The sequence below is a fragment of the Pristis pectinata genome, chromosome 1 (genome assembly GCF_009764475.1).
Source record: "Pristis pectinata isolate sPriPec2 chromosome 1, sPriPec2.1.pri, whole genome shotgun sequence".
Taxonomy (NCBI): Eukaryota; Metazoa; Chordata; class Chondrichthyes; order Rhinopristiformes; family Pristidae; genus Pristis; species Pristis pectinata.
Genome location: NC_067405.1, coordinates 120,621,705 through 120,645,757, shown reverse-complemented (window position 1 = coordinate 120,645,757; position 24,053 = coordinate 120,621,705). Strand labels below are relative to the sequence as shown.

Here is a 24,053-nt window from a genome sequence, read left to right as displayed (position 1 = left end):
CCACCATTGTGCCTGTATCTCCAATTACCTTTATCTTTATTCACCCTGAACCTACATAATCTCTCAGACACAGCACAAGCTCAATTAAGCACATGGCTGCTAGCCATTCTAAACCTAACCTTGGAACAGGAGTACCAGGCAGGACATTGTTCTTTAAAAATGTGCAAAATCCATTCATCTATGCCTTAGGTTTCGAAATACAACTAAAGTTTGCAGTGCACCCATGAGAATGCACTAGAATCTCTTGGCTTGAGTGCTTTTTACAATCTCAGCATATCCATAGCAATTTACAATCAAAGAAATGTGGATAAATATTTACAACTTAGGGTACACAGCAGCCAGTTGGTGCATCTGTAGGGTAATTTAATGACCAGTTAACTTTATTTCAGTGATATGCAAGGAGAATGAAATATTGCCTTGGCCACTGTGCATAACTCTCCTGATCTTCATTAAAATTATGTCATGGTGTAATTTATGTCCACCTGAGACATTAATTTAACATCTCAAATGAAAAGAGATGGCTTCAATAGTACAGCATCTCTCAGTAGTACACTGATGTCTCAGCCTAGATGATGCCTGTATGTCATAGAGTCAACAAGAGATGGAGCACGGAAACAGGCCCTGCCCTTTGGACCATAGAGTTTGTGCCATTTTTAAACACTTTTTTTTGACACTGATCCTACCATGACCTGTTTTTTTTTCTCTGCCAAATTCTAATACTCATCAAGACAATGGGGGCAATTTACAGTGGCAATTAACCTCTCAACCATGTGGGGCAAAGCAGAGCACTTGGAGGAAACCCACATGGTCACAGAGAGAACATTCAAATCCACGCAGACAACACTGGAGGTCAAGATTGACAGCACCTATATTAACTGTGCCACTGCGCTGTCCCCGAGTAGGAATTGAAGCCACAATCTGCAGACTTCAGAGCCATGTCCCCTGAGCTACAGCCATTGGATTTTGAAAAGTATAACCTAAATAAGTCATAAAAGTAATAATCAAATTGTACAGTGCTCTGACCAGATCACACTTTAAGCATGGCATTCAGTTCTAATCAACAAGAAATAAGGGAGATATATTGGAGATAGTACAGAAACAGGGGCCTGAGCTAAGCTCAAGGTTTGAGCCAAGAGGGAAAGTTTTCATCTTGAAAACTTAAAGTACAATTCGTCCAGTATAACATTTCAAATTGAAATCCAGAACACGACTTGGGTAAACAGATTCAAACTAGCAAATAGTTAACTTTAGGATTTATAAAATGTAATTATACTTCACATAGATGTGTACAGCAAATTTCCAAATTGTGTTGCAAGGCAAAAAAAAACTGAAATTATTTAAGAAACATTTGTATGCCACAATGAGTGGCAAGTTATGTCCCTGCTGGATTGATGAATTGACATGTGATTTCCTTGTCAGTACTCACTGATTTTCAAGCAGTGCCCTTGGCCCTTGACTGTTTCTCAGTAGAAACATTTATCAACTTTTCATCAGCATTTCTAAACTTAGTAGGTTGACTTCGTAAGGATAACAAAATGAATAAAAAGTGGAATAGATAACAAAAAGCTGGCAGAGACTTTAAAGAAACTGATGAGAAAGAAAGATATTACTGCCTACATAAAGCACTTTTGTAGAATAAGGCACATCTATTCCTGTCCACTTTTCGCCATTTCAATGCGAGAACATTTGCAAACAAGAAAATGAGTGTGATATTGTGTCATGCCTTAAAAACACATGCACTTTAAGAGTGGCCGCTGCAGGAGATCAAAACTATTTGTAGGAAATGCAGTACAAATAAATGTGTATCTTTACAAGATGCTTCTTGATCTAAGCATGTTCTAAAGTACTCCATAGCCAATGGTATATTTTTTGTTAAGGTAGACATAAATGTAATGCAGGAAACATGCAATCAAATTATACATCTGTTTAAATTATGCTTGCTGAGTTATAGCTAATGACCAGGGCACCAATGAGAACCTCCTCTGTCAGAAGCAGGGTGTGAAGATTGTGCTACATTAGGTTTCAATCCACACTATATTTGATCAGATTTGATAAATGTGATTCAATGGCAATATTCTGGTTAATAATCACAGCATTATAACCTCTAGAATTTCTGAATCATCATGTCAAATTTTAATTTTCATTTCCACTTGATTCAGAGGAGACATTTAATTAAAAAATATTAGAATTGTAAGTGCTGAATAATCACAAAAGGAACGAAAATTGGTGGTTTTGCTTGGAGATTTGGCATGTTAGTTAGGGTGACGGAAAACAACTGGCAGTATGGTTCTTTTAAAAATACATGATTGTTATTGTTACTTTAAAAGTACTTCATTACTGTTCATATATGTCTCAAGTTGTACTGCAGGGCTCCAAAAGGTATCTATGACATATTATTGGAATTAGCGTCAATATAAAAATTAAACATGAATTAACACTGTCATACAGTAATATTTCAGTAATTGCTGATCATCACTGTTTCCCAGTTGACAGACTTACAAATATTAATTGGTATGTGCAGAACCATAATATTTCCCATTTGTTTTCAGTTTATAGTTAACATTGGATGCATTGATAAAATTGAAATAAGACTAAAGAAGGAAAAATATTAACCGCAGTTCTAATCACCCAAGATTTAGAATAATTACGAAATGAAAATATAATTTCACAACATGTCTGTAATTCCCAAAATACTATATTCTATCTGTATGGTTGTTTGATTAATTGCAACAACTATAAACCATTCAACATATGAACTTGATTTTATTTTAATGTGTTAATATCTTAATAGCTAATATCTTTCAAAATGATGCACAAATGAGTATCTTTATTCAAAAGCCGAACTTTTGTTTACTAGTTTTTTTAAGGTTTGAAATCAAAATCAGTGCACCTACATACTACATTATTTTGAAACTTGCAATTTCTCTGATCTATTACAACTTAGTGCACTAACTCCTACCCTGAGATAGTAGCTAATATCCCACTAACTCACTAAAAAGATATACTTTTGTGCCTATCAACAAGCACTGCATGCAGACACTAAAATTTAGCTAAAATAATTTGTGATATTTTAAGATTGGAAAATGTTACAGTTTCAAAACCTTAGAAACCAGTATCCATATGTTGCCCATGTAATATGTATTATTTTTTGCGCATGAGCAAGACTATTATTTTTATTTAATATTAAAGCTGTTATGTTAAGATTTCATATTAAACCTTAAACTGCAGTGAAGAATATAACATTCAGCAAGCTGTTGTTATAGAATATTTTTTGAATTTAGAGGCAAAACTACAAGACATTTTGATGAGAAATTTCTTTTCACAACTGAATAAACTGTATCAATAGGAATTATATCTTCAAATGGCTGTTTTGATTGACATCATCTTCTAGCTTATAAATTATCAGGGCTTATCTAAATTTTAAAGAAAACAGTGCTCAAAAGGTAGAATAATTTAACTTTTGAGAATTTTTATATATAGACCTGTCTTAGTTCAAACAGAATTTATTCACAGGAGACTGATTTTATTCAAAATGTGCTGAGTTCCTTATAACACTGATAAAACGTGATCTGTTTTGAAAGTTCCAAATGAAGATTTAATACAGAATAATTTATACACCAGCCACCTGAATATTCATTAATTATTCTCTCAGATACTGGTATATACCAATTGGTATAAATACAGTCATATAAATATTCATTCATATAAAAATACAAAGCATTATGTTACAAGGTCATGGATGTTTTCTATAAAACAATGGCACAGATATAGCATTGTATTTAATTAACTAAATGGAAGATTTTATAATTGGTAAAAGCTATTTGTGCAAAAGAGAATAATGACTTCTTCATGAATTGTTACAGCTCATAATATTAAGACCTGGTGTACAACTTCAGCTGGACACAAGGTTATTTGTATTTGCCTTACAGTGAGTTGTCGTGGCAATTTACAGTGTATTATTAGCATATCTGCTGTCAGTGCTATTAACTTCATAACATGCTACCCTGTTTTCTTAAACTGAGGACTATAGATATTTGAACTCATTATTAACGAGATTGAATTCCAACATAAAATCTATTGCAGTGTTGAGGCAAGAATGCATTTATCACTGTAGTAGATTAACCTTTTTTTCCTGAATTCTTTCTAATTAATCAAATATTCAATTTTCCAGTGTAGCTCCACATGGGAAAGTTTAACGAAAAACAGACTGAAAGACAAAGAAAGGATAATTTTTCTTGAATGTACAATTCTTAAGCCTACTTGAGCAAATTAATCAAATGTTCAATGTGGAATCAATTTTGATTCATTATAGAACATGAGGTTTTAATTCTACTCACCAAGTTTAAATATAAATGAAAAAGATCTGACATTCTGCTTGCTTTCTATAAATATTACAGCGGTAGCCTTCGGCAGTTCAGTAATAAAAAAGCATTGAGACAGCATGATTCCTACCTGAAATCTTCAGTTGGATACATGGCCTAATATAAAGGATAAATCCTATAGCATACCACAAATAAAACAATCAACATCAATACATAACTGCAAGATTTAGAAGTAATTGAGCCATAAGTGTGTACAAGCATATAGATTGTCAATATTATTTTCTACAGAAAGAGACACAAGTGCATGCCTGCAGCCTTCATGCCAGAGTGCTGCATATTATGACCAGCATGCAAGGAGTAAAGCTCTTAACCATGTGACCATTCTAGCAAGTTTCATTAATGTGACAGCTGTTCATTCAATGAAACAATCTTTAATGTGTTCCTCCATATTTAATATCCATTTTATTATGCACAAATTTAAAATGGTAGCTTGGCAGGATAAACAATAAATTAAAGCATTTACTTCAATCATTTCACACCATAATGCAGAAGATGAATTCTTATGCATAAAGGTAGTAAAATGATTTCTTTCAGCTCGAGGAGAAAGGTGAAAAATAGATTCCTTGTGTAGCTCTACTAGAAGACAAGGGCATATGTTGTCCTTTTCTACTATAATTTCTATGCTTGTTTGTTTGCATATCCATGAACAATTCAATGCTGGTATTTTATTAACATTACTAAATATAACAGATTTGTAATTCTAGGGTAATTCACTGTTCATGAATGTACACACCAGGTTAATTTCTAAGAAAAAAAACATATTTTATTAAATACCTACTACTTAAACTGTTAAAAAACATTGGCCTAGAAATATAATCATATCATGCTGTTTACTTCAGCAGAAGGCAGTGCAAAGCAATCTCACAACGAATAGGTCAGAACAAGGGTTTGCAGCAAAAAAACACATCCAGTCATGAATGGTGGTGAAAAATTAAACGGCTAACAGGAGTGGGAAGCTCCAAAAACATCTCCACTCTCACAGTGGCAGAACCCAACATTTGAGTGCTGAAGACAAAGCAGAAGCATTCACAGCCAGAAGTGCTGATTAGATGATCCACCTCAGCTTCCTCTTGAGATCCACACCATCAGTCAATTTGTTTTATTCCACATGATATCAAGATACAGCAAAGCCTATGGGACCAGACAAAATCACAGCTAAGGTACTGAAGACCTGGACTCGAGAACTAGCGATGCTGTATTTTTAACACTGGTATCCACCTCATCCTATGGAAAATTGCCCATTTATGTTCTGTTCACTAAAAGCAGTATAAATAAAATTTGGCTAATTAGTCTACTCACAATATAGCAAAGTGATGGAAGGTGCCATTGAGAGTGCTATCAAACAGCACTTACTCACTAATAATATCCAGTTTAGCTTCCACCAGGACCACTCAGGCCTCACCACAGGCCTGGCCCAAATATGACCCAAACAGCAAAATTCTGCAGTTTGGTGAGAGTGATTGCCCTTGCCATGAAAGCAGCATTTGACTAAATGTGGCAGCAAGGACTCCTGGTAAAACTGAAGTTTATGAGCATCAAGGGGAAAACATTCTAGTGGTTAGAGTCATATCTTGCATAAAGGAAGGTGGCTGTGGTTGTTGGATGTTAATCATCCTTGACCCAGGATGTCACTAAAGAGTTCCTTAGGGCAATATCCTAAATCCAAACACCTTCAACTATTCCATCAATGAGCTTCCTTCTTTCATAAGATCAGAAGGGGGATGTTGTTCATGATCAATTCCATTCATAACCCCATACCAAGTGAACCAATCCATGTCTTCTCGCAGTAAGATCTTGACAACATTCAGGAATGGATATGATGTGGCACTTTTGTTGCTGAAGGGGCAGGCAATGACCATCTCCAGCAAGTGAGAATCTAACCACATACCCTTTATGTTTAATGGCATTACCATTGCCAAGCTGCCCACCATTGGCATTCTGGGTCACCATTCACCAGAAACTCAACTGGATCACATAAATACTGTGGCTACAAGAACAAGTCAGAAGCTAGATGATGAATGTATCACCTTCTGATACCACACACGCTTTCCACCATCTCTGAGACACAAGTCAGGTGTGTGACGGAATGGTCTCCATCTGCCTGGATCAGCGTAGCTCCAACAATTCTTAAAAGGCTTGATACCATCCACCACCCTAAACATGCATCCTCTCCACCACTGGTGCACAGTACCTGCAGTGTGTACCATCTACAAAATACATGCAGTTACTCATCTAAGTTAATACAATGGCACCTTTCATGCACTCTATTATCAAGAAGAACAAAGACTTCAGAATTGTGGTAGCATCACCACCAAGTCACACACCATTGTGACTTGGAAATGCAATGTTGTCCTTCATTTTGCTGGATCTAAATCCTGTAACTCGCTCCCCAACGGCACTGTGGGAGTACCTTCAACAGTTCATCATCTTCTGAAACTCAATAATGGATGGACAATAAATGTTGGCCTTGAAAGCACTGCTTAGATCCCAAAAAGCGAATACATTTTAAAAAAAATTATGCAATTAACATTGCATGTTGGATGGTTGAAATTTCATAGCAACCATTTCCAGGTCAGTCTGCATCACTTGAAATTCAAATAGGCACTTCCCAGCAAGGTGCTTTATATCCCCTCCCCCAAATTACACGCCTCCAACCCCACCACAAGAGAGACCATCAATCCCACCCACTGACCTCAGCTCCTGACTGCCCCCAGCTCTGATCTTCCAGTGCCAAGGTCCCAATGACCCTGATTCCTCACTGTCTTGATCACCCTAACTCCCACCTCCTTTATCCGTTGATGTTCCTATCCTCCAGAGTCCTGATCCTCCAATACCACAATGGCCTACTGTGCCCAACCACCACACACCCAACCCCCTCCAAAGGACGTAGACCTCCAACACCCAACTCTCCCTATACCCTGGTCTCAGTCCCTTTTCAGCACATTTTCATTTACTACTAGTTTACTTGCATGAGGCCCACGACTGACATTTGCTTTGTTGGCTAAAACTGAAATAATCATTGATGTGCTGTGCAACAGTTATATAGCATTAAGGAGTCATAGAGTCATACAGCACAGAAACAAGCTGTTCTGCCTGCCATGTCCATGCTGACCATCAATAGCATCCACACAATTTTTAGGCCATTGTCCTAAAATATAAGGATTTCCAGATTCTGAAAGGGAAATTTCCAGATTCTGAAAGGGAGATTCCTCCTGATCCAAATGCTGTGATTTTTGTCACTAGTATTGTCAGGTCCAGGGTATCAACTGCACTTTCAGTGACTAGCTTTAAAAGGCTAATATCTATAGCAAATGGGGATCAAACGAATGAGATCTCTGAACTCTTGCATTTTCTCTGATTTTTGCCTGAAAATAAATTCAAAATTAATGCCATAGAAAAAGAACATTCTTCATACCTCACTATTTCAGACTGCCATAACTCCTGTATTTCTATTCTGAAACTTTGTTATATATATTAGAAGTCACTGTTGACTACACTTAAGCACCATGACTATACACTGAGTCAGATGCTTGGGAAACACACCCACTCTATACTTAGCCCTCTAATCATTGATTCTCTTCATCTAAATTCTGTGGTTGATGCAATATTCAGGTTAAGATTTTAGGAATTGGTATACACATTACAAAACCATCTTTTATTCAGTTATGGAAAAGGTTATGCTATATATAGTTGAGGCATGCTGTATGTATTTCATAACTGCATAAGAAATGTTAATAGACCTGATGCAACATTCTGTCATTATGCAGTGTGTGCTATTTCTCCAAGTGTGTTGGAAAACATATATATAGCATCTTTAACTTAGCACATGTCCCAACCTGCTTCACAGGAACATAATATAAAACATCTCAAAGAAAGTTACAATAGGTTATAGAGTTTAGGAGGCCAAAACTGGAGTGCAGATATCTCAGACAGAGCTAGAGGAGATTACAAATAATGGCATTGATTTTGTGGACTGTAATGAGCCACCTGAGTCAGCAATGAACCTGAACCAACTTATTGCACAAAGACAGTTCATCCTCCATTTGTAAATCCTGCTAGGTGGGTGGGAAGTGGGGAGGGTACAATAAGTTCCACCCCTGCAAAGTACTGGGGAAAAAAGTCTTTGGCTTAGCCTGCTGTTAAAGCATTATAGTATATTGTATATTTTTGGCATTCAGAAACATTAAAAGATCTTTTAAAAATATTAAAAATACTGAAACTATTAATATTTCTTGCAGGTTGTTCCAAAACATTATAAGTCCCAAACCAATAACTTAAAATAGTTAAAAAAATTTGAACAAACTGAAACTATTCAAAAAATTTGAAGTTAACCAAACCTTACTTTGGATCTTTTAGTCATCCTCAAGACTAGTCAGAGGGTAAACATGAAAATGCTGGTGAACTGCTATGTCAGCTGTTTTTCAAGAAACTGCCACTACTTCTGCATACATGGCTAGGTGGCATTGACATTCAGAAGCCATGGCAGTTTCTCATAAAATTGCTTGCATTTCACCATAAAATCTGAGTCATTGGGAGGGGAAAGGCCATCAAGGGTCTCAAAAACTGATAAATATTTTAAAACTGGGGCACTACTTAACCAGCAAATGGTGTAGGTCATCAGATATAGAAATGATGGGTGAATGGGACATGAGTAGCAGAGTTTTGAATGACTTTAACTTATACATAGTTAACTCATGCATTGAATGAGGAAGTCCAGCCCATGAATGTGTTGATATAATTAAGTTTACAGATTTGGAAGATAGTTTCAGCAGCAGATCAGCTGAAGCAAGGGGAGTATCAGATAACATTTTGAAGATGTAAATAGTCATTCTTGGTGGTCATGGATATGAGAAGTGAAGCCCAATGTATGGTCAAGTATAGCATTAAGTCTGCATATTAGTCTTGTTTTATTTCAGACAGTTTCTATAGAGGGGAGAGGAATCAATAGCTTGGGAATGGAGTTAGTTTCAGGCTTCGAAAGTTTTGCTGGAGGAAATTTCCACTCATCTAGTGTTGACAACTTAAACACAGGGGATGTAAAGCTGAGTGCCATCATGTCACATGTGGAAACCGATATTGTGTTTTTGGATGATGTTGGTGAGAGACAGCAAAGTCAATAATGAACAAAAGGTTGCCAAGATAGATTGTTAGAGGACACTAGATGGAAGAAACACCATTACTAGTGACTCTCTGCCCATGACTGGATAGCTCAGAATGGAACAGGGCAGGTGCAGTCCTATCCAGATGGCTGATGGGGGAGTGGTGTTGAAGGAAGACAGTGCAGCCAGTTGTGTCAAAGGCTGCAGATAGAGTGAGCAGATTAAAAAAGGAAAGATTAGTTTTGTCTCAACCACCCATTATAGCATCAGTGTAATAGACGTATTTGAGCAAAGTGATCAGAATGTAATGATTAGTATTATGAATATTTGGAGTGATTAATATTCGATATTATTGGGGCCAGCAATCACAGAATACCATATAGAAATATTAAATCATAGTAACATGCTATGACTTAAATACAAGATTATTTTGACAACATGCCAAAATATTCTGCCGTCTAAGTGTTTTGTACATCCTTTCCTATTCTTCACTTATGAAACATTTTACTATTTTAATTTAAGAGACACTAAATAAATGTGTGATATTACCAGTTCTCTTTACCTTTATAACACACACACCACATACTGAAATATTTGAAATCCATATTTACCTTTATAGTATTTCTAACCTAACAATAAAAATAGGGCAACTAGTCATACACTTGTGAATAATATAATGTAGGTGCTGCTGAATATAAGGGGTAAACCTGTATTACTGAACCACTGCAATACTACATATATAATTTAGTCAACAATTACTATTTTGTATTCGTGATTATCATGTGTTGAGCGACAGAACATGACCTGTACAAATGTCACTGTCAGTGTTGAATATATCTAAGGCAGTCAATCCAAATGCAAGCAAAACATATATTGTTGAAAAGGGTCAATTTCAGGAGCTAAAGCAGTTTGACTGAAGGTTAATATTGAATAAACCATCACTTAAGGATAAAGGTTGTCACTTTAAATAACAATTACTATTATGAAAGTGAGTATGTATATAAAGAAAAAGTGAGTGCAAACTCGTCACCAATTCCCCCTTTTCAAAAGGAATGTGAAAGATCAAAGGACCATGAAATCTTGCTTAAGATTTCATTAACGTGAAATTATCAATTCAAGGCTAAAGTAACTTGTTTCATTTAATTGTCTCATCTTTTGTATCCCTTTATAATAAATTACTTTCTCTGAAGTACATTAAGCTGCTTTCTGACTTCATATCACCTTCTGTTATTTCCGGGTATCGTGTTCAATTACCGGTGATGTAACCTTCCTTCTCCTCTCTCCCCTACCCACTGCCAAGTTTATTCTAGTGAATGGATCTCTACACAAAGTTATCAAGACATGGCTTCGTCCAATGTGATAATCATCTCCAGTCCTGTGAAATGCATCATCTTACTTATTAGAATATCACTTTCTAAAGGGCACATTCATGTGGTTCACTTTTGAGATTCAAATATCTAATTTGTAGAATTAATCAACTGCAATTATGATAGCTTTGCTGATTGGCTGTCTTATTAAGTGCCTTAATTTATCAGCATGCGGAAACATTTTAATTTCCAATAATTAGTAAGATAAGAAATTTTTATTTGTCACATGTACATCAAAATACACAGTGAAATGCATCTTTTGTGTGGAGCATTCTGGGGGCAGCCCACAAGTGTCGCCACGCTTCCGGCGCCAACATAGAATGCCCACAACTTCCTAATGTAGCAGTTAGCATAACGCTATCAAAGCACCAGCAATCAGGGTTCAATTCCCACCGCTCTCTGTAAGGAGTTTGTATGTTCTCCCTGTGTCTGCGTGGGTTTCCTCCAGGTGCTACAGTTTCCTCCCACATTCCAAAGACATACAGATTGGGAAGTTGTGGGCATGCTATGTTGGCACCAGAAGAGTGACGACACTTGCGGGCTGCCCCTAGAACACTCTATGCAAAAGATGCATTTCACTGTGTGTTTCGATGTACATGTGACTAATAACGATATCTTATCTTATTAATTATTGGAAATTAAAAAATTTCTGCATTCTGATAAATTAAGGCACTTACTGCGTAATTGTTTAAAGTACCCTGATCCTTTTAAATCAGAAGACTGGTTATACAACATTGATAAAAGAAAAAACCCGACTATACATGCATATTTCATTTATATTGAATTAGAATCAATCTGCTAAAAGAGCAGAAATGTGTGATCTATCCAAAGTGCATGCAACTTGAGCAGAAAACACTACAATACTAGGATGGATCTTCCTCAGAAGTGCCAGAGTTCCACAGAAGTTCCAAATTTGTTGGCCACTCTTCACTCTTGATTCCCTGTGTTCTAACACTGGACATCTCATGGAGTCCAGTGGTAGAGTGTGTACTCTTCTCTATCACCCAGCACTTACGTTGCTAAATTTACACCAAAATTGCAGTGGCATTGGAACAATGAGTCTATTCAGTTCAGTGGAGAGGAACAGTTGCCAGACACCCAAATAAGTATTAGGTCATTTTCATTTTTTAACTTATTTTAGTTTATTTGATTTTACTAGTTTTAAGCTTTCCAAAATCTTCACTAATTTAATTAAATTATTTCACTGATTTTTTTTCAATGTTTTTGAATGCATGCAGTAAAATTCACAACAACAGCCAATTTACACCCTCTTAAGTGCTTACTGGCTGACATGGATTTTTTTCCCCTGTTTCATAAGTAGGGCTTATCCTATCCCCCCCTCATCTATACATGAAGGCATTACATTACACAAAGCCCTGTCATTGCACAAGGTCCCTTTATATAGGGCATAATTTATCAGCAAATTTACAGTGGTAGTTCTACACAATATAAATTTGTATTGCCAAGTAGGTCAGTGACCAGAGTGGACAGTATACGGCTAGCAATAGGTTCTGGCCCAATGTTTCTCCCTCATCCGATGATGCATGAATTTTCTATTAAAATAAATTAGATTTCACTGCTATGAAATGCACTGAGGCATAGTTTTATGAACATATTATTTGTATGGGAATTTATTAAAGAGTACAATACACAATAGAACCATAAATTTAATCAGTTATTTTCTTCAGTGTATGTGATCAATTCTTGTGATAAATTCATTTACTACTATAGTAACAAAGCTGTATGAAGTTACTATTCTTAACATTTCAAAAAATACTTTACTTTTTAAAAAAATTCTAAGAAATGTTTGAAAAAATGTCTGATTAGACTAGTATGTATTAGGGAGGAGATGTCCCTGCCATGGACACTGGGTAGGAAAACTAGCTTTTGGGTCTCATGTTTCTGATTGCAAAGAATACATGCCCATCCTCTAACTATACTGTGCCCTACTGTAGCCATCTTTTTTACTCACCCCATTTGAACAGCTTCCCATATCACAGTGCCACAGTTAGTTTTCTAATCCTCCCATCCTCCTGCAGTCCCCACACTTGTCCACAAGGATTACAAGAACCTTGTCAATCTCATGATCCCTGTACCTGCCTCACACACAGGCACACCCTCTTGTCCTGATCACATGTCAATTCTAAAGTATTTAAGTATTTAATTAAAGGGGTCTATCTGCCTCTTGCAGTAAAAGGTCCAAATATGTTGTAGCTTTAGATTCCAGCTCCTCAGTATGGAGCTGAAGTTCTTCTAGCTGAATATATTTATGCAAATATATTCACCTTGTACAAAAAACATCTACAAGCTGCCATATATTGCTGCAAAAACTCATCTCCTGTCCTCCCATGATTTTATATAATTAAATAATTAGCTTTGTGTTAATCAAATCATTTACTTCATTAAGCTTATGAAATCAATTAAGTTTCGTTATTAACATTAACTAACTTAAATCTTGGTCCTCAGTCGCTCTAATCATCTACCTTATATGTGACATGCTCTATAAATTACTGGTGATAAACATTTGAAATGCCAAGAATTGCAAGCAAAAGATCTTGTTCCCAATAGTTTGATACTCTAAATCAATCCATGCCTTCCTACTAATCCTACCTAATCCTTGCCAATCCAACAGGGCTGAAACTGACAGCAATAAAGCAATATTAAATAAATGATCATAGTCTAGATTTCATCATTCACATGAGAATTAGAGTTAAACTTGCCATATGCTACCCTGTTTAAAAGCAGGCAATGACACAGGGCTCATGCTTAAATGCAAATGGATCTTCACCTTCACCTGCCGTATGATCTTCCACAGCATTCACAGAATGCAAAATTTCACTGTGGATTTGCATTTTTGCAGAAGTGAAATAACACACTATGTTGACTGTAGAACTGTAGAGACAAAAATGTTAACCATCCCCATTCTTCCCATTCCTCCTCCCCAGCACTCTAGATAGAAGAAGATATCTTGTTAAATTGAGCTGAGGAAGTTTTATCTATATACAGAGACTGAGGAATAGTAGACCAATAGTCAGTAAACATACACTTTTGCTCATTTCTTCATTTCCATATTCAAATAAGTAGTATCAAAGTAACACAAAAATAGAACTAATTTTGAAATTAGCCAGAATCACAAAAAGTACTAAAAAGCTATTGCTTACTAAGGTCTTAGGTATTAATCCATCCAGCTATTTGATTCATTTGGTCATCATGAATAGAGTGTGAATAGAGTGAAAGTTTACTTTGTTGGGCAAGTCTTGATCAATGACATTAGAACACAAAGAAATACTTACTACTTAACCATTATGTTGCCTGGTAGTGGATTTAGTAGACGTTCAATAAACAAGATGAGCAAATAATTACCTTGGGCATTATATGTCAATATATAAGCCAAACACTTCTGATTTAAATAATCTTTCCCTACATTAAAAAAACATGGTAAACTTAGAAATCACAATTTCTAAGAAAAAGAACGGATTTTTTTAATACAATCTTGAGATTACCATGTCCAATTACCAAATGAAGTAGGATGACTCAACCACCAAAACACAAATCTCAGTATGCAGATATGCATTAAAATGAAATGCAAGTGTATTTATCTGTGGTGATCTCATTAACAGGAAACATATGTACTGTACTTAAAAAGTCTGGTTTTATATGATCAAGTTTATCACAGATGATGAAAGGACATGGAAGAGTGCCAGCAAATTCAAAACCAGTTCACAGCTTGCAAGAAAATATAACTAGATCAGATAACTGCTTGAACATTGTACTTATAAGGTACCTAGATGTGCACTTGAAATGATATAACCTCAAAGGTTTGGATAACACAGACACAATGATACAAGTGGTCTCTTACTGTGTTGTAGATTTATGCCATTCTAATATAGATTTTCTCATGTCTGCTGACACTTCAGGAAAATTACTTCCATCAAATTAATCTGCTAAGAGCAATGTTGATGACCATATGGATGTATTTATTACATGCAATTGCAGAGATTATGAACATGCAAGGTTGTGGAGTTTTATATCTGTTCTGTACACGTTTCAGAGAACAATGCATTAACCAACACCTCTCTGACTGGTCTTAAGATGACTCTGTTGATGGCACCAACCGCATATCAAGGGACCTTTCTGTTACCATGTTACTGAAGCTTCCTCATTACACCGTCTTAGGGAATATCATTCATAATAAATAGAAAAAAAGAGCTGCCCAGAAATGGTAGTACATCAATTAGGTGCAATATATAGTTGTTGTGCAGACTGGTTTGGCAATGGGCATGCAGCTGCAATCTACAGTAATCTTGGACTCTGGATACTTCTGAACCACCAATGTACACCCACTTTCACAGAAAGTGAAATTTGCTATCTGGGACTAAGATCCATCATGGATTGTGAAAGGGAGAAGAGAAGGTTGCCTTGGACCTGGCCCAAGCAAAACCTCAAAGTATACCTCAGGATTACTTCCAGTTCACATGCTGGTGAGTAGAGGGACAGAAAAATAGACCAGGTGAATGCATGGCAAAAGAGGGAGAGATTTAGCTTCCTGGGACATTAGAGCTGATTCTGGGGAAGGGGGTATAAGCAGGGCAGCTAACACCCAGGTAGGACAAGTTCTGATGTTCTGGTGGAGGTGTCTGCTGGTGCTACTGGGAAGGGTTTAAACTAGAATGGCAGAGGGATGAGAACCTAAGCAGGATGATTAGGGCGAGAGAAACAAGAACAGAAACAAAAGAAGGAACGCAGAATGCAATAGCAGAATGTAGGGAATTCAAGGGTAAGAAGCAAATTGGGCCACAACATTAAAAAGAAAGGCAAGATGATTAGAATGGCAAAAAGGCAGGTCTAAAGGTTCTGTATCCTAATGCATGAAGCCTCTAAGTAGACTAACAGAGGTGAGCTGATATGTTCTATTAGCCATTATGGAGACATGATTGCAAGACGTTCAGGGATATTTGACTTTTAGGAAGTAAAGGTAGGAAAAAAAAGATGGTGGAGTTAATAAAGTATGGTATAAGGACTGCTGTGGGAAATGACCTTGGCTCAGAAAATGTTAAGTATATTTGGGTGGTTAAGAACAGCAAGGGAAAAAAAAGACACTGGTAAGAGTCCTGTATAGACTTCCAAAGAGTAGCCACACTATGGGAAGAATATACAAATAACTGGGAAGCAGTGCAATAATTATGGGAGACTTTGATCCTTATGTAATTTGAGTAAATCATGCTGGAAAAGATAGCTAAGAGAATGAATTCATTGGGAACATTCTGGATAATTTCCTTGAGTAATATGTCATGGAGCCAACCAGGAATCCTTGAAGGAAATCCTCTGGAAGAATCTGCAGTTGTGAGAGATACCTATCATCTACCAGGCAGCTCACCTATACCAAACAACAGAAATCAAGAATATGTCACATTAGACAGCAAGTACTGTAAAACTCTGGTTATCTACTATCAGATTGATCGGAAATCCTGACAGTTCAGCACTTGATTCACCAGTTGCCGATTCTCACTCTCCCCTTAACACACCAGGGCCCTAGATTCTGCACTCTCTTTATGACATGAGAGCCCCAATTCCCATGTTCCATTTAAACTCACTGGTTTCTGACTCTCACACTCCCTTTAAACTCATCAGGGCTCTTTTTCCCACACTCCCCTTAAACAGAATAAAGTCATTGGAAAAGTTATTATACTATGGTGCAACATCTAAAAAATATTGAATTAAAGATGTGTTGCAATATTAATTGGAATAGCATCCAATAATCAGGAATGTTTGCCAGTCCAACACCACCCATAGTGCCAGATTAATGGAGTTCTACTATTGTGAGTTTGTATCTAGGTAGGGCCATCACGCAGCAAACTAACAGAACATTAAAATGCTGTATTACCATACTTCCTCCTTTTGGGTCATCAACTTTATTTTTTGGAAGTTACTCTGTAATTTCAAAGAATTCAATTTAAAAATGGAGGGCTATGTGAGAGGGAAGGGTTAGATCGATCTTAGAGAAGGATAAAATGTCAGCACAACATCGTGGGCTGAAAGGCCTGTACTGTGCTGTAATGTTCTATGTTCTAAAAAGCCTTCTGAAGCAAAATAATAATCAGAGACTGTGTCCTTTTTCATTTGACTGTTGAACTACAATATAGACTATTATAACTCAGTCTTTGTGGCATGACTACATAGTGGAGAACAAGACATTTGTGGGAATGTGAATGATCATAAAAACTGTTAATCAAAAGCTCCAAACATAGCTTTGGTGAATCAGTTCTTCATTTAAAATAAAGTTGCTATTTGAAAGCTAAAATAATAGAAATTAGCAGTCATTGCTGCTAAATGCCCTGTGACTTGAAAAACCAAATTGAAGTACAGTTTAACGTGAACTCAAAACATTTAAGCTGTGATAATTTTGAGTCTGGGCAAGCTTGTAATGGCAAACCTTGCATTTTAACTCAATTCTTAATTTAGAATTTAGAGTCTAGTTCGCATGGAATAATGAGCCAGGAACTTTTTGTGTAACTTGATTTTCATTTGGAAGACTAAATCTTATCACATACAAAGGAAGGAACACACTAAAGTTAAAACAGCCTCTTCAGGAGGAAATGGGGGATTATGATGGAAATAGAAGATCATTGGATCACTTGAATTACAGCTTGGTATGGCAACTGTTCTTCCCGAGACCACATGAAATTGCAGAGAGTTGTGGATACAGCTCTGCACAGAAACTGGCCTCCCCTCCAGAGATACAGAAGTCTGAAAGCATGTACCACCAGGCTTCTATCCTGCTGTTATAAGGCTATTGAACAGTCCCCTAGTACAATAAGATGGACTCTTGACCTCACGGTCTACCTCTTTATGGCCTTGCACCTTATTGTCTGCCTGCACTGCAGTTTCTCTGTAACTGTATCATTTCCCTGGTCACACATAATTTCCCTCTGCTCATGCAGGAGAGCAATCTGCCGATCTGCAGCTTTTCAATGTTCATGGGGAACAGCAAGCTGCTGCTCTGCAGCATCCTTATACTCTTGTAGAACTGCATCCTGCTCAGGGGTAACATCTCTGTGTTCAATCACAACGGCAATCTGCTCATGAATGGCATCTTTCAGCTAGATGAGGTCATCAAGCTGTTCCCTTGTGGCATGTCACTGTTCCTGAAGAGCTTCAAGTTTCCCTTCTGTGGCATATACTGGACCCTTACCTGGATCATTGTGAGACTCTGTCCCTTCACAGCAGCTGTCATTTGAACCAGTAGGTGCTAATTGACATAACTGTTGTTGTCCTCTTGAAAAGATATGCATATTGCTTCCTGAACAGAGTATTGTTTTTCTGGGTCTGCACAATCTTTTGTGTGAGAAGGTGGACTTCTTCATGCTCCTTGTCATCTCCTGCATTAGGTCAGGCCTGACAATGTGCTCACCAGCTCAATGAGCACCTGCATCAGCCTTGTCACAAAATATTCTCAATCACAGTACTCATCCAAATTCTCTGAGACAGGTGGATGCATGGACCTTTCTCTGGGAAGCTTCCCTACCAGTTTTTCCATGTCTTGTGTCAGACTGCAGACCACAAATGACTGGTATATTTCCACATAATGTACTTCTGTATATCGTACTTTACTCATCTCTCCTGCTGCCAGTCTTTGAGGTGGTGCAGAGTGGTGTCAGATTTAATGAGGCACTGTACTCATCATCATCTTCCCTCTATTCCTCCTTCCTGCTCCTCCTGGTCAATGTCCTGATGTTTTGGTGAAGGGGAGTCTCTCCTTACATCCTGCAAAGACAACACTGAGCAGAGGTGCATATATAAAGGGGATGCTGCAGGACATGTGGTAAAGATGTACATCATTGGTCTACGCAACAGTACATTCAACAAGCACCCACTGCTTTGCTACATAGCAATCAGAGAAGGGAGTCACCCCTTAAAGGCACACTCCCCACAGTAGCCAAACAACAGAAACAAGGAGAGGAAGGAGAGGTTGAAGGAAGATAGATACAAAAAGGGATACTAAAGGGCTTATTGGTGAGATACATGTTAGGAAACAGGACAAGTGTATCAGGGAGACCAGGAGACCTGCCAGGGTACCACAAGAAGAGCCTGGCTGGAGGTGGCCTCCTCCATGATTGAGCACAAAAATTTGACTTGTTTTCATTCTCGGGTTAACTTTGTAACTGATGTTAAAAATGACTGTGAACCTAACATTATCTATGATGAAAATCATTTCCCAAAGTTCAAATACGATGGAAGAACTACGCTGTTTGTCTTTACCCAAAGTTCAGTTCCACCAGTAACTGGAAAACTGACTTGATGGTACATTTTCTGACCAGCTCACTCACTTGCTTTGTTAAAAAAAATTATTTTGGTCTTGATAACAGAGTACACAAACCAAATGCATTGAAACATTTTATTTATTTCAAACTTATATACGTGTGAAAAGAACACTTCCATTTATCTCTTGATTTTGCTACCTTATCAAAGTTGGAGGACAACATAAAAATTCAACAAATTTTGAAATTGGCATTGTAACACCAAATCTATAATATAATACCACTATCATCCCGGTACCAAAGAAAAGCAAGGTAACATGCCTCAATGACTACCAACCAGTGGCTCTGACATCCACCATCATGAAGTGGTTTGAGAGGTTGGTCATGGCACGCATCAACTCCAGCCTACCAGACAACCTGGACCCATTGCAATTCGCCTATTGCCGAAACAGGTCGACAGCGGATGCCACCTCCCTGGCCCTTCACTCAGCTCTGGAGCATCTGGACAGTAAGGACACTTACGTTAGATTATTGTTTATTGACTACAGCTCTGCCTTCAATACAATAATACCAAGCAAGCTTGTCACCAAACTCCGAGACCTAGGTCTCAACACCTCCCTCTGTAACTGGATCCTTGACTTTCTAACAAACAGACCGCAATCAATGAGGATAGGCAGCAATTCCTCCGGCATGATTATTCTCAACACTGGTGCACCTCAAGGCTGCGTCCTCAGCCCTCCACTCTACTCCCTATACACTCATGACTGTGTGGCCAGATTCTGCTCTAACTCCATCTACAAGTTTGCAGATGATACTACTGTTGTAGGCTGTATCTCAAACAGTGATGAATCTGAGTACAGGAAGGAGATAGAGAGCTTGGTGGAATGGTGTCATGACAACAACCTTTCCCTCAATGTCAAAAAAACTAAAGAGCTGGTCATTGACTTCAGGAAAGGGGGCGGTGTACATACACCTGTCTACATCAATGGTGCTGAGGTCGAGAGGGTTGACAGCTTCAAGTTCCTGGGAGTGAACATGACCAACAACCTGTCCTGGACAAACCACGTGGGTGCCATGGCCAAGAAAGCTCACCAGCGTCTCTACTTCCTCAGGAGGCTAAAGGAGTTTGGTTTGTCCCCTTTGACTCTCACCAACTTTTACTGATGCACCACAGAAAGCATCCTATCAGGATGTATCATGGCTTGGTATGGCAACTGCTCTGCCCAAGATCGCAAGAAGCTGCAGACAGTTGTGGACACAGCCCAGCGCATTACGGACACCAGTCTCCCCTCCTTGGACTCTTATCTTTACCTCTCGTTGTCTTGGTGAAGCAGCCAGCATAATCAAAGACCCCACCCACCCGGGACATTCCCTCTACTCTTCCATCGGGTAGAAGATACAGGTGCCTAGGGGCACGTACCACCAGACTTAAGGACAGCTTCTACCCCACAGTGATAAGACTATTGAACGGTTCCCTTATACAGTGAGATGGACTATGACCCATGACCTCATGATCTACCTTGTTGTGACCTTGCACCTATTGCACTGCACTTTCTCTGTAGCTGTGACACTTTACTCTTTACTGTTATTGTTTTTTTTACCTGTACTACATGAATGCACTCTGTACTAACTCAATGTAACTGCACTGGGTAATGAATTGACCTGTACGATCGGTTTGTAACACAAGTTTTTCACTGTACCTCAGTACAAGTGACAATAATAAACCAATACCAATACCAAAAATACTAATACTAATAATAATACTGTCCATCTCCCAAAAGTAAACTTGGTAACTTGTGTTACAGTAGACCAGTTAGCCATTTTCCAAATGAGAAAGATACCAGATTTTGACTGGCATGCAGGTACGGCAGGCCAATTGCATATGTAATATAAGATAAAGTACTAGAAAAATACTGCACACAGTACTTCACTCTAGCAATCACAACCTTTCAGAAAGATAAGGGAGACCAGGTTGAATGAGGGGAGGGAGGCATTGAGAAAAGGGTCACATCATGATCTCTTTTCAATAATTTTTTCTTTTAGCAATCTTCTCCTTATGTGATCCGAAACTCATTATATTCATGAGACTTCTCTCATTCCCCTTTGACCCACTATCATTAAACTTCAAAATGCACTAGAATTACAAGTGATCCTCACTCTCCTTGAGAACTATTTGTCTCCCTTTCAAACCTATCCTTATTACATGCCTTTTAGAAAAATTCACCATCCCCTTTCTTTAGAAATTACCACCTGATCTCGAAGCTCACTCTCTTTTCCAAAGAATATATTGCAGTCTGCTAAATCTTTGTTTTTCACTCTACAACTCCTTAATTGGATCTGTCCAAACAGGTTTACAATTTCTCTGTGCCACTGAAATTGCTCCATCCAAGGTCAAAAAGAATCTTTTCAGTGTCTGTAATCTTGCTAGTTTATTCCTTCTTGATTTCTCTGCTGCCATCTAATCAGTTATAGCCACAGCATCTCCATTGACATGATGTTGACAATTCATCTATCTCCATGTGTCCTTTCTTTTACAAGTTGTCCCTGGCAACTTCATGGACAGACATTGGATCAGCTGGCTCATGTCTACCTATGACACTCCTCCTCACCTCATTATTATAACTGTATCTGTACTGCTAGACAGCTTACTGCTCTTCCAAAACACATCCAAGGCACTTTTAAAATGCAAGATGGTTTCTGTCCCTACTACCCTTTCAAGACCCCTACTGTCTTCTGAGAGAACTGCAGTTTGCTCATATCCCTCAAATTCTGCTACCAATTACTTTACTGGTTTTTGACCCCACTTATAATGGAAATAGCCACATATTCACTCTATCCAGGCTTCTCATAATTGTATACACCTCAATAAATCTTCCCTCAGCTTTGAAAAAATAAAACTTCTGTGGCTAATAATCTGAAATAAAAACAAAAAAGTGCTGGAAACAGTCAGCAGATCAGTCAGTATAGGTTCTAACCTGATACATTAACTGTTTTTCTTTCCACAGGTACTGCCAGACCTGTTGAGTGTTTTCAGCATTTTCTTTTTCAATTCCCGTCAGCTCTCTTTGGTTTATAGAAAGCGATCCCAGGCAATTCAATCTTTCCTCAGTTAAAGTTTTCCAGTACTGGGAACATTCTCACATACCTCCCTAATACAGTGGCTGGAATGCGTGCAGGACCCGAGCTGTGGTCTAACTATTGTTGTATACAGTACAAGCATAACCACTTTCTATAATCTTCTAGACTTTCTGATGTATTAAGCTCTCAATATCTGAAATTAGCTTCTCTTTTGTGCTTCAACTCACCCTCTAAACAAGTTGTCATTCACTAGTTTCTAAATCTAGAGATTCCAGACTTTTTTTTGTGGGAGTATGTTTACTCTGAACCTCTTGAACCTCCTCTTTAAAGTCCATTCAATGTTTTGGGACTGATTTACCTTCATTTTCCAGTCTAATTTTGTTAACTCGCTTCTCAATCTACAAAATTAACTTTTTACCCCAATTTAGAATCTTTATTCCTCTTTTATTTTTGGTCTTTTCCATAACTATGCTAGATCTAATGGAATTTTGGTTCTTATCACAGAAGTGCTCTCCCACTCATACACCTTCCCACTGCCCAGCTCCTTTCCCTGGAACTAAATCCAGAATTATATCCCCTCGTTTCACTTTTTACGTTCTACAGTTCTCCTGAAGGCAGATTTAGGAATTCTGGGCACTGTCTATCATTTGCACTGATTACATCCTGTTGAAATCCCTTACCGTTGTTGCCCTATTTTCGCTCTTGTCAGAAACCTGGCTACCATTTTACATTTCTATCTCCCTCAGACTGTTGGAAGTCTATTGTACACTCACAGCACTGTTTATTGAATAGCCTCAATTGATGATCCTTCTAACATATCGGTTTTTCTCACAGCTGTGACTATTTCTTTAACCAATGTTGCCAATCCTCTTTTTTTTGTCCCCCTACCTCATCTGAAAACCCTATAACTAGGTATGTTAAACAGCCTGGCTCTGTCCCTCTTTTAACCATGTTTCAATGTTAGCTAAAACATCACACTTCCCAAGTCTCCCTGTGTTTTCACCTCATCTGCCCTACTCATCATTCTCCTAACATTTACCATTAAGCACAACCAAGTCTATCTTTGCATATTTTTCAGCCTTTATTTGCTCTGCCTTTCAAATTCTATTTTCATCCTTCCATTTCCAGCTTTGCTTTTCTCATTCTGAATTCATGCTCAGCCTCCCACCTTCCTGCCAAGCTAGCTTAAATCCTCTGCAAAAGCAGAAGCAAATCTGCTTGGAAGGAGATTGATCCTGGCCCTGTTCAGGTCCCACCATCCCCTGAACTAGTACCAATGCCCCAGCAATCTAAACCCCTCCCTCCTGCTTCACCACTCCAGGCACAAATTCATCTGCATTATTCCATTATTTCTGAACAGACTAGTGCGTGCCATCAAAAATAATTGAAACCTTTGAGTTCCTACTTCTTAATCTCTTCCTTAACTGCCTAAAATCTGCCTTTAGGACCACAAACCTTAAACTACTTGTGTCGTTTGATTATGAACTACAACCTCCAGCTGCTCACATTCCCTCCACAGATTATTCTGCAGCTGCTTAAGTGATGTACTTAAATCTGGCACCAAAGAGCCACACATCATTCTGGAACCCCTATAGCTTTTGGTCTTTTGACCTTTCTCCTCTCTTTTTATCCAGTTAGTTTTGAATGAACCACCATTCCCTCCTGTTATGATCTTGAAGACTAAAATATTGCTTACTGTCCCTGCCAAAAATTCTACCATTACCAAACAACTCCATTCTTTCTTGTCAACCAGTTTCTCTGGACTTTTCATATGGTCATCCACTGCTTTATACAACAATAAAAGTCTGTCCAAGATTTTCCTTGATTGAAATCTCTTTCTACAAATATTATTGTTTCTTGAAATTAGTG

General features: G+C 37.9%; 1 protein-coding gene across 4 annotated transcripts in view; it reads right to left on the bottom strand.

Annotated features, from left to right (window-relative positions):
* Positions 1-24,053, bottom strand: part of LOC127573799 (ena/VASP-like protein) — a 172,307-nt gene that overhangs the window by 126,154 nt on the left and 22,100 nt on the right. For 2 of the 4 annotated variants that reach the window (XM_052022308.1, XM_052022338.1), the window contains exon 1: positions 4,453-4,649. The exons of the other annotated variants lie outside the window; for them this stretch is intronic. In XM_052022308.1, the coding sequence (XP_051878268.1) occupies positions 4,453-4,475 (23 nt within the window). In that variant the 5' untranslated portion in view covers positions 4,476-4,649. Of the gene's footprint in view, positions 1-4,452; positions 4,650-24,053 lie in introns of those variants that run through there. 4 annotated transcript variants of the gene reach the window in all.